This window comes from Gymnogyps californianus, chromosome 1 (genome assembly GCF_018139145.2).
Source record: "Gymnogyps californianus isolate 813 chromosome 1, ASM1813914v2, whole genome shotgun sequence".
Classification (NCBI taxonomy): Eukaryota; Metazoa; Chordata; class Aves; order Accipitriformes; family Cathartidae; genus Gymnogyps; species Gymnogyps californianus.
Window position 1 is genome coordinate 9,350,917 of NC_059471.1, and position 11,816 is coordinate 9,362,732.

General features: G+C 38.2%; 1 protein-coding gene across 3 annotated transcripts in view; it reads right to left on the reverse strand.

The window, feature by feature from the left end:
- The window catches only part of GRM5 (glutamate metabotropic receptor 5), a 278,015-nt gene extending 272,456 nt beyond the window's left edge, over positions 1 to 5,559 (reverse strand). For all 3 annotated transcript variants that reach the window (XM_050899506.1, XM_050899497.1, XM_050899488.1), the window contains exon 1: positions 4,881 to 5,559. In XM_050899506.1, the coding sequence (XP_050755463.1) occupies positions 4,881 to 5,559 (679 nt within the window). The remainder of the gene's footprint in view (positions 1 to 4,880) is intronic.
- Between the last annotated feature and the right edge of the window lie 6,257 nt (positions 5,560 to 11,816).

Consider the following 11,816-nt stretch of genomic DNA (forward strand, 5'->3'; position numbering starts at 1 on the left):
TTTTCATTTTGCTCTTTACTTGGTAGCAAATGATGTAGGCAAAAGTAGTCTTGTAACCAGGCACATTTGAACAAATATGAAAGGAAATGTGTAAAATAATCCTTATCTGCAGGAAAAAAAGTTCTGCTTTTGTTATGCTTGCCTAAGAAAATGAATGTGAACCATCTCTTTATATGCATTTATGACAAATTTAAATGGAGGAAAGTGATATTAAACAGAGAGGACTTTGAGGATGAGTTTGATCCAATGTTTACCTGCAGAGCTGTCTAAAGAAAATGTTAACAAAGTGGCTTCTTTCTTAAGGCTGTGTTCAAAAGTAAATCACACCTTTTACATAATGGAGTGAAATTTATCCCTTGCCACACCCAATAAATTTGGCCTATTATGTTTCAGTTGTACCGCTGTGCAGTTCTGTTTTTCCAGCATACCTCACCTCTTCACTCCATTCAGAGCGACAAAATAAATGGTTTCTAATGGCAATGAAAATTGCCTTTCAAATTATTAATTCATTTGGCTCCAGGCAAATCTTAAGCACAGACTCTCAGGGATTGACCTTGTTTCTGACTAGGAAGGCCTGATCCAAATGTCAGTCTAGTCAATGGGAGAGTACCAACTTCAAATGGGCTTTCAATGAGGCCTTCAAACTGCAATGATGGGAGGAGACAAAATTGTATATATTTTCTCTGATCTTTCAAAAAGACCAGGGAAAGCTTTCATATGGGAAATGAGGTAAACAGACAGTTCTTTTTCTCTTGAGGCAGACAGCCAGCTTCTCTCCTGTTTCCGATTAGTTGTGGTGCCAAGTGGTTAAGCAAGAAAAGGCCAAGACAAAACACCAGGGGTGCTTGAGCTGCATGGCCCATCTACATGCCAACCATCACCACCCAAAATTGAAATACAGGCACAAATTTTCCTCTCTACACCCTTCTACGTGCATTAGTTTCCCTGGGGATGGACAACAGTTACATGAGCTAAAAAGGATCCCTAATGTGCTCTGAGAAATTGGGGGACTAAAGCAGGGGGCTTCTCTCTGCTGAGCTACTTTGCCTCAGAGAGCGGCACAGTCTGAGTTCTCAGCTGCATTATTGACTTGCTGTCTGTCTGCGAAATTGGTATAAGAAGTGAAAGTTGGTTTAAGTTTAAGGAAAGTTTGTTTAAGCTCTGCTCCTGCCACGGTGGTGGAAAAAAACATCTGTAAGATCAGTTGAAAGAATTAGTTCAGTATGCAAACTTCAAATAAAATGGTCTCCAGCGCACCCTGCATGCCTGTCATAGCAATCCATAAAGTTGAAGGCATTTGCTTCAGGCTTTAAGTGATAGGTCCTCAGTACAAGGAGTTTCCCATCACAGTTTCTCTCTGCCTGCTCACTCCTACCTCCCTGCCGCGCAGTGTTAACCTGTGTGTTCATGGGACCACGGTGTGACCTGGACTTCAGAACTGATGAGGCTTTTTTAAAAAGTGCCCTGATGGTGTGTGAAAAAGATTTATTTTAAAGCCAGATTGTTCAGAGTAGAGCCCCACAAATCATTAAATGCAAGAAAGAGTTGGAGAGTGGGGGAAGATAATGACGCCAGTGGCACATATCATTCCTGACAGAGCCGAGCAAGGGGAGTTACAACCTAAGACTATCTAAGACTTGCAAAGATTTCTGATTGGCATATGTAAAAGACACTACAGTAAGTGGAGATGACTGTTGCTTTATGAGAAATATCCTTCATTTGGTACTCATATTTCCTATTAATTGGATTGCAGAAACTTCCTCCTTAAAATTACAAGAGCTCCACTGACAATAGTGCTTGCTACCTTCCCATTCTTAGGAAAAAAATGTACTCTTAGTGGTTCCTTGTACACCTGGAGACATCCCCTAGATTAAACCCTGATGCTAAATGTCAAAGGAGCAAAGCTTACAAGAACCTCTCAACATTTTTGTGTATTTTAAATCTGGAAGTCTTTAATAAGGGTTTAACAACACAACTTCAGATCAATCTCCCAAAATATTAATCCACTGCAGACACAGATAATTAGTAAGTGCACGAAGGAAAGATTCAAACAAGAAGCTTTTTATTATGAAGCTATTGACTTATGCCAGGCTTTTCTTATACTAGACCAAAAAGAGACTATAACTTTATCTGCTGATGGAACTACCAAAGCAATGAAATAACCAAGCTTTTCCTGCCTCTTCTTTTCTCCCCATCCAGCTTTGAAAGACAGGAGCTTCCCTCTCCTTGGGAATCCTTCCCAGAAACCAAAGATCATATTTCAGAAGAGTCTGGCTAATGCATGAAGATTAGCTAAAGATAATGAATGTAGATGGCCAGAATCACTGGAGGCACTGAAAGAAGGATCACTCTCAAGGGGTGGGCAAGATCCTAAGTCGATAAAAATTGCAAGGAGTAGGGTTCAACAAATTTTTTTTTCTATTTTGAAATAATACCTATGAATGTACGACACTGAGTAGACGGGTATATTCAGAATGTTTACAAGTAAACAGATACCATATTAAAATGAAAAATAATTACAAAAATAAAAATAATATAAATAAATAATATCTCTTTTGCTTATTTACTCAATTCCTTTTCTTTAACATTCATCTATAGGGATTTTTATGGTATTTTTTTTTTTTAAATCTTTCTGTTACTGGAAGGGATAACATCTGCTATAATCTTTGGAAAGTGCCCAGAACATCAGACATTGTCACATTTCAAAAAAATACCTTGACCAGTTTGTATTTTTCTATCCCATTATAAATACCATCTGTTCTATTGTTAGAAAACATTTGTGTGATGTTATTTAACTGGAGAGCATATTCTTCATCATGACCAGACTATGCAAATAGATGATAGGATCATAAGGTCACCAGAACCCAAGTTTAATGTTCATTCATTGAAGTCCAGAGTTACATTGCTGTAAATATGCTATGAATGATATGAGGCTTCAGGTATTAACAATGTACCACCTATCTTGTCCACTTTAATAGTGGCAGAAGTAGGCACATGTTGTACTAGATATATCATTCACCATTTCTCCTTCTTCACACTCAGCTCCTCTGTCATTTACTACTCTTGTCTTGCCCATAACAGCTATCTCCAGCTTCAACCCTTGTGTCCCTATTCCCTTCTTTCCAATGCACAGTGCAAAGTTCCTCTGCCATAAGATTAACATGCCATATGTTACCATCTGCTCCAAACAGAGTGTCCACGGGAAGTGGTAAAAGTAAATATTCTCACTCTGTGTAGCATCAGACCTTGATATAAGCTTGACAATTCCCACACTGAATATATAAGCATCCCCTCTCAGTAAGCAGAGGTGTAAAAGTTGTTCATAGCAAAAATTAGACAAGTCATCAAAAATAGTCAGGATATAAAATCTTATGCTAATGTGATGCATCAGTGGCATTATTTTTGACCGTGATGTTATTCATACATATTTGTGAAGCGAAGGCTGCACACCAAGCCATGCCAAAGGCATCAGCTGGCACAGAATACCTTCACTACATGATGTGACGTAGAGTGATTTATACTCAAAAGAGGCTGCAGTTATTTACGAGCTTTCATTATTGTGATGGAAACATGATTGCAACAATCTGCATGCAAGTTCTAACTTTTTTTTTTTTTAATACTGCAGAACAAGCTGTCTACATATCTGTCGGAGGAAAAAGATATCTACATACTAGCGTTGGACCAGCATCTCCCCAAAAAGGGCTTTGAATAGTATAAAGTCTGCCAGAAAAGCATAGGCAGTGTGTGGGAAGGACAATCTGCTTTCTATTGGTTGTAATAAAGCCAGCAGCATCTGCTGCTGTTCAGCAACGTCGCCACCACTACTCAATCTCTTCATAACATTTTTAATTCCCAGATCATATTCTGAGCTTTCTGTTCGACGTTTTGTCTGTTTGAACAGAGGCGACCTGGTGAGATCCGAAAATTCATCACAGAATTTAACTCCAGAAAACTCATTAAATGGTGGTATCTTTAGACAGGGGCTGGTGAAACCTGCTCTTACGGCAATATGAAATTCCAGTCACTTATAGCAAGATGAACCCACTCAACTCTGTCAATACAAGGAATAATGAGATCAGGTAAGCTTTTTCATAGCATTTCCCTTTAATCATATACTCTTCTGAACACTGGGTATAAAGCTTAAGCTCTAACTAAAATTAATAAAAAGAGGAAAGCAATTTAGCACACAGTTCTGATTTTCTGGACATCTGATGGAGCATAAATGTATGAGGAAGTTTTGAGGAGACTTCCCTTGCTCACTCCCAAAACCAATGGCCAGATGCAGAGCAAGAAGTGGGTGCAATACTCCATGGACTACTATAAAAAGGATAGAAACAGTTTTGGTCTCGAGGAGCTGGGACAACTTGCATTCAAATATTAGCCAGAATTACATTTTCTAGTATTCATGCCTCTGTGGCTCATATATTAAGCAGGAACACATTCTGACTCAGCTACAGTTTCAAATGATGATTTAGCTCTTTTCTGCACTAGGAAGACCAGACGCTTTCTCATTACCCATTGACACTAATACAGTCAAAATGATTATTCTGCATAAATACACTGGTTGGTGGATAAAGAAAAATAAATAAATGTCGACTAAATTAAATTAAGGTCACTTAGGAGACTCCAGAGTAAGCACTTTTAGCAACAAGTGGCCCTAGAGCACACACAATCCTGTATTTCAAACTTTGTTTTCAGCCATTATCAATATGATGCTACTTCAGCCCCACAGAGAATGTGAAGTTATTAATAAGTAAAAGTCTATACTGTTGAAAACTGACTGGCAAAAAACCAAGAACATCAAACTATCATCATCTGTCTATTAGACCACATCAAAGTAGTTCAAAGGCATTCCTATATGGAAAAAAATAACCTCTTACCTTCAGTATGTACAGCAGAAACATAGGTCCAGTTATAGCGCTTGACAATGTCCACCATAGCCCGTGCTTGCTGTGCATCAGATGGCACAACTCTCATAAAATACTTGAACAAAGTTTTGTCACTTAGGTCCATGCTTGTGGCAGAATAAGCAATCTGAGGTATATTGAAAAGCTGCAACAAGTTCTGGACCTGGATAGCAACTGAGCTAGAGCCAGGTCCAATGACACCAACAATGGGTTTCTTGGAGCGGAAAGACGATGAAGATCCATCCACACATCGCACCATCCCTTCCTCCTCTTCTGATGAAATAAGAGAGTCCCTTATAAACTCAATGCTCTGCTCCAGAGCCACGGCAGAATGCCAGCAGGAGTCCCTTATTTCACATCCTAGCGTTATATTTGGCAACAGTGTGGGGTCCAAATTAATTCTGTCAAGGGTATGTAGCATTGCCTCCACTCTCTGAATGCCATACTGCTCTCTTACCTCTCCACATTTCCTCTCATGAACCTTGTCAACAGTTGGTTGATGATGGACAGAGAACAGAGCTCCAATGATAATATCACCAGGCATGTGTGCAACCACCCTTCTTTCATTGGCCTGTGCTGAAACCAAAAGCCTGAAGTTCCCACAGACATCTTCCTTCAACAACAGGATTGCAAGGAACAGCAAAAGGACCATTTTAGGAAATGGTTTAGGCTGGTAGAGACAACATGATGGAACAAAATCGGAGAGCTGGTGAAAAGCAGTTATCAAATCTTTTGGATAAAAGGAGCACTGTGCTGATGGTTAACCAGGAGTTTGCGTGTATTCTCTAAGGAGTCACCATCATCTCCGAGTGGACAGCTATGCAGAGCTGCACATGCGATCATAATCCTCATAACCTTCAAAAAAGAACAAATAAGAGAAAGAATTTTAAGATTAGTTACAAATTCAGCTTTGTAATCTGTTCTAAAATTGCACCTATTCCTACTGCTGTCAATGACTGCAATACATTGTCTCCTTTATACACTTGCTTCCATCATTTTTCAAGCTGGAAAACTTTGTTGTACTTCAGTGTTTCACAATCTTAGGCTTCTACTTCTGCTGATATAAATTGGTGTCTTTCTCTTTGACACTCTTGTTTAAAAACTCTTTTGGGAAATCTTTTCAAAAGCATAAAAGACAGACAAGTATTTAATTCCAAAGAAGAAAGATGTTGCCATTTCTAATGTGTGTCTTTGAAAACAACTCTCTTTACTTTCAGACACTTTCTATATCACAAATGCACGCCACACTAGTGTACCTTGGGCTGTACTATGTTATCAAGTACAGCACTAGGAAACTGCTGTTGACAAACAGAGCTGTTCTTGAAATATTCTAAGGAGAGCAGAATCTGGTTCTTCAAATCTGTAAACCTGTTTTTTCTTTGTAAGCCACGACATGAAACAAATTAACTTTTAAAATAAGTTAGGATTAAGAAAACTGATTTTGGTATTAATATTTGCATTTGTTTTAAGCAATGAATGTTTCAGCAGAGGAACAACAATTCTAAAACAGCAGAGCAGTGAAATTCTTGTCATCTTTTTATATCCTTAAATCAAACATCATCAATAAGCAATTCGGCAAATGCTGGTACTGTGGACAACTATACAGACTTCGCTGATAGAAAGAAGTCAACACAGAGACTATACAAATGCGTTACTGCTTAAAATATTTGATCTGCTATGTTTGCTGATAGGCTGCAATGCAATCTGCACTCGGCTTTAGTGCTGATGAAGGATCAAAAAAAAAAAAAAGAATCAGCAAAGAATTCATATCTTGGCCTGTGGTTAATGGAACTTGAAAAAGTACTTGAAAATGTTCTGTACCTAGCAGTGGATTTGCAGCAGGATGCTTCTGGTTTTAAATATAGTGCTTAAACGTTAGTTTGTCCAGGTCTTGATCCTTGAGCACATTAAAGTATCATCTATCGCTCTACACCTGCCAGTGAATCCATTGATAGTACAGAAAGTTAAGCACTCTTAAACCCAGGAAGATGCTGAGCTACTTAGTGAACCACATGCCCAGTTTAATTATTCACAAAACAACTGTAAAATTCTGGGACAGAGCCTGATCTGTTTTATTGACATAAATCTTCTGATGTAATTAAAAAAAAATAGAAATCTCCAAACATTTCAGACCCACCAATCATTTCTAATCCATTAACAATGACTCTAACAATACTCAGATGTTGTAAAGAAACCCTTGCCATAGGAAATCTACCTCTGTTTTTTCCAGGTTGAAAATCTAGCAGTATTTTATTCTTGAATTTACCCCTCACAACTCCGTCATTCAGTACAGTGCCACAGTGAAAATCTTCCTGATTCTGAAGATGAGACAGGCAAATCTAAAAACACTTTTCTGCTTGATGTTAGCCTAGATATCTATAAATTATAAAGTATTTACACAGAGGAAATAATGCCATAGTTTCAGTGAGTATTCCCAAATGAAATTCAAATCCTTAAAAAGGAAAACATTGAATAGAAATGGTTTTGTAATATTAATTGTGATATCAATAAGTTCATGTAATATTAATTTTTAGTAATATAAAGTGTTAATAAGAAATAAGTTTCAGACAACTGTAGAACACTTCAAAAAGGTTTTTTTTAGGCTGTGAAGAGCTGGCTTATCAATACTGCAACCCTTTGCCACTAAGGAATAACAGCAGTTCAATTCAGGTTAATTAGTCTCTAATTACAGAATGTCACTACTGCTTATGTCTTCCAATTGTTTGTTCCATGACTCTGAAGATGGTACCGCATAATTTGCAAACAGTCCAAAGGATGAATGACAGGGCATATCTTTGTACAATATCACAGCTATTAAATTCCTATACCTCCAATTAATTTAATGTATTATCACTTAAAAAAATCTTTAATTATTTACTGACTTATTAACATTTGAACAGAAATAGTACTCAGTTATTTAAAACCATGGATGCTTATTTTTCTGAGCTTCTCAAATTAAGGCTACGTGTACAGAGCACAAGTTTATCTAGACAAATGCCAGCTCTGCCTCAGACTGTAACTGGATATACAATCAGATGCCTTTTTATAACCTAGCTGCCTGTGCAGCTGCATATGTACAAATAGAGAGAGTTCAGAGGATTGGGGTCAGCCTGTGACACAAAAAAAATAATCCAATCCCCATCCACCATTTCAATTCTACAACACACATCGATCAGGTTTCTGGTCAAGTTTAGTAATACTGTTCTTGGTCTTATGTCTATGGGTTAAGCAATTTCCATATAGGATATATGAGAAAGAAAGGGCAGCAAGGCCATTTTTATCTTCTTCACTCCAAAGAACAGCTGTTTGCTCTTCGCTGTCTACAGTTCTATCTATCAGTATAAAATTACAGGGTAAAGACTGAAGTAAAGCTGAAGGTCTCCTTTATATTTCTGGTTCCATAATAATAGCAGATCTCACGGCTAGGGGGTTTCTATGGCCCAAAAGCAAGTTCTGAAAGCAATCAAACCCTTCCACTCCATGGCATCCAAGGGAAAAGAAGGGGCCAGATGCAGACTGCAGTTGCTCCAGAATTAATGAACTTTCTTCATATACTCCACGGTACTAAAGTGAAAGTCAATTTACTTGGGATTTACAAAGCTGTTACTAATTACAGCAAGAAAACTGCTTATGTTTTATAGTATTAGGCTTAGAACTCATATCCAAAGCATCTGAAGTCAATACTTTCTGTGGGCTTTCATGATGCAGTGAAACAATCTGGAATTTATATTGACATGGCTAATTGAGTCTGCTAAATTTCAATGGATTTGTATTTGTATAACAGAGAACTGGCTGTATGGGCTTATTCTTGCTCTTATAAACCTAAAAATCACAGAATGGTTGAGGTGGGAAGGCACCTCAGGAAGTTGTCTGGTCCATCCACCCTGCTTAAAGCAAGTTCAACTAAAGCAGGTTTCTCAGCTTCATGTCCAGTCAAGGTTTTAATATCTCTGAGGATGGAGACTCCACAACCTTTCTGGGCAACCTGTTCCAGTGTCTGACCACAATTGTACTAAAAAGGGTTCTTTTTTATGTTTAAACAGAATTTCCTGTATTTCAATTTGTGCTTATTGCCTGTCGTCCTTCCACTGGATACAGCTGGTTATGCCATGCGAAGATGCCATGACAGTAATCAGGTAACGTGTCCCATTTTAGGCCAACATGGCTGAGCAGAGAGCTGATAGACTAAGGACACTAATTACATTTCCTGGAGAACACCTTCCTGAAGAGAAGATGGCCAAGGGAACTGTTCAAATATACAATTTTACGGCTCTTCTGTCCCAAGAGAATCACAAACAAGTCACTCCACATTTTGATTACCATTCTTGCCTACTACAGGAAGCTTATTATTACAAGCAGGATGAGTACTAAAATAAAATTAAGCAAAATTTCATAAGCTTAAATATAACTCCTGTTTAAATTGTTAGCAATAACCCTAAAGGGAGTCTGACACGCTATAGCCTTCAGGCTGAGAACAGAGGTATCAGCAGCATCAAAGACAGTGAACTCTTGAATGCACGCATAAAGTAATGGGAATTGTTTCCCAATTAATAATTTATCTGCATTTACTTGTTGTCATTGATGGACAAGCAAATCAACATGCACAGCACTTAGGGTCAGATTTACTTTTCACACTGTTCAATTTCTTCAGCATCAAGGGAGTTTATTTCTAATTTACTGCAACATAGGCAAAATGGAATCAGGCACTTAATTACTGGTGTATCAAGGTTCCTAGCTTATTTCAGCTATGGATCTAACTATAAATTAGTCCTGAAGTCACGTGCTTTAACCATAGATGACAGACACTTTTATCTCAGTCTGCTGGTGCACTAGCTTCACAGTTGGAGCAACTGCAGAAGTAGTAAGGCAGAAAGACAATTCTTCCGATCTGTCCTTTGCTCAGTCTTGCCCTAGACAAAAATTTAAGGGCTACCCAGATGACTGAAGACACAGATCTGATGAAGTACTCGACATGTTCCTATAACCTCTGCTCTCCCTGGCAGTAAAAACTTCATGCCAGTCTCTGTCAGGAGAAATTCTCAGCTGTTCCTTTAGGGCAGAGTTCCAGCTACTTCATGTTGAGGCTTAACCAAGTAGAAAATGAGCATCTGTAATATTCTATGAAACATCACGCAATTCTTAGAATTATTTATTTCAACCTCAAATGCAAGTCCATCTATAGTTACAACCTGTACAGACCAAAAGAAACAAAAAGAGCCCTAATATCTAATGGCATTAATTAAATCTTGATCAAAAATCAAACTGTGAACAGCAGTTCACAAAGGGCTGATTTTCCACTATGTACATGGCTGAGCGTTTATACATGGGGCACGTCTGACTTACGGTCTTCTACTACCGCAGGTGTAACTGTGTTTAAACCTTAAGAATGAAACCCTTTCCCCCTGTGACTTACATCATTATAGCAGCGCCCACTAGTGACCCCAGAGTGAAGGACCTGTCTTTTTTGCAATCTGAATTCTCTTGGCTGTGTGGCTTCTAATAGGTAAAACACAAACTCAGCAAAGGGAAGTTTTTGATTTAGCCTGTTCTGTATCACAGAAAGAAAATCTAAAAAGAGAGAAAGAGCAACACTTTCTTTCAGGTTTCTTCTTTGTTACCATTTTGTAAGTTAACAGCCTGTTTGTTCATAGTCTCTAAATCTTCAGGCAGATCTAAATAATAAAAATAAAATGTCAGATTACTGAATCACAGAACAGTGATGTGATGGAGTGAGAACTCATGGTCCAATCCATGAAAGCACTTAGGAATATGCTCAGTGTTAAGCATATGAAGAATGTTATTGGTCAAACATCTGTAAAGACTTATCTAAAGTTTAAGGTCTCTTTAAAGGATTTTCGGGATCAGAGCAATCACAAAAACTTAGGGTCCCAAAATTCATTGATTTGTAGTAACAAATTTTACTTACACACTATGTTTGTATAGCTTACAGCCATGTACCCGATGATTAAATGATTTTCAGGCTTTCATTTACAGTACATAACCGCAATTAATTCAATGCCATCGGATATGAGATAATATATGTTGATACAGATATGGATCAAATCAGTATATCCTAAGGAACTAACCTAGGTTTCATCATCAGAGAAGACAAAACCTTAGCAAGCAGCAACTGAATTACTGGTCCAGAGTCAGTCCTGACACTTATCTCACAGTGAAGATCTTAAGATAGCAAAAGATGGAACTGCCTTAGAAAAACAATTGCATAAGGAGAGAGACCTCAGCTCATCTCGATGGGGAACAATGTGAGGAAAAAGTGTACCTTCAGGATGCTGAGCTTTTGCTCAGTTCTGCTGGCTATTGGCATTGCAAACACTAAGCATTGAGTTCAAGCTATTCTGGCAATCTACCTCCCAATGCTATGGAGAGGCTCAGTTTGCAGGAGGTCCCACACACCCACCCCTCGGAGGTAATTCACTTTGATCACACAAAACCTGATGCACTCAAATGGTCTTTAGTTGAAAATCATGAATTATGAGCACACTGTTCTGTTTTGAGATTTCTACTGCTGTCTAAATTTCCCATTCACAAAAGAAAAAATTAAAAAGATCAAACAAACATTAGTCATTGCATTATCGGCTCTGTGAATTCCAGCGGGCATTGGATCAAGCCCTTTGACAAGGGAAACAGCCTTATACAACAGGAGAGACTATGAAGCAGTTTTCTGTAATTCCAGTTAGAAATAGGAGGACACTAAGCAGCACAGAAGAATTTTAACCATTTGGCCAGAACAGCCACTGAAAATAACAGACTAATGTGCTGATCTCATACCTTCATAGATAATAAACATAGGATGCTATAATTATCAGCAAGATCCTTAGCAATCCCAGGAAGTTCTTCCCCATATTATGCCCCCACACCCATATTTTCTGGTTGATGAAACAATTTTGG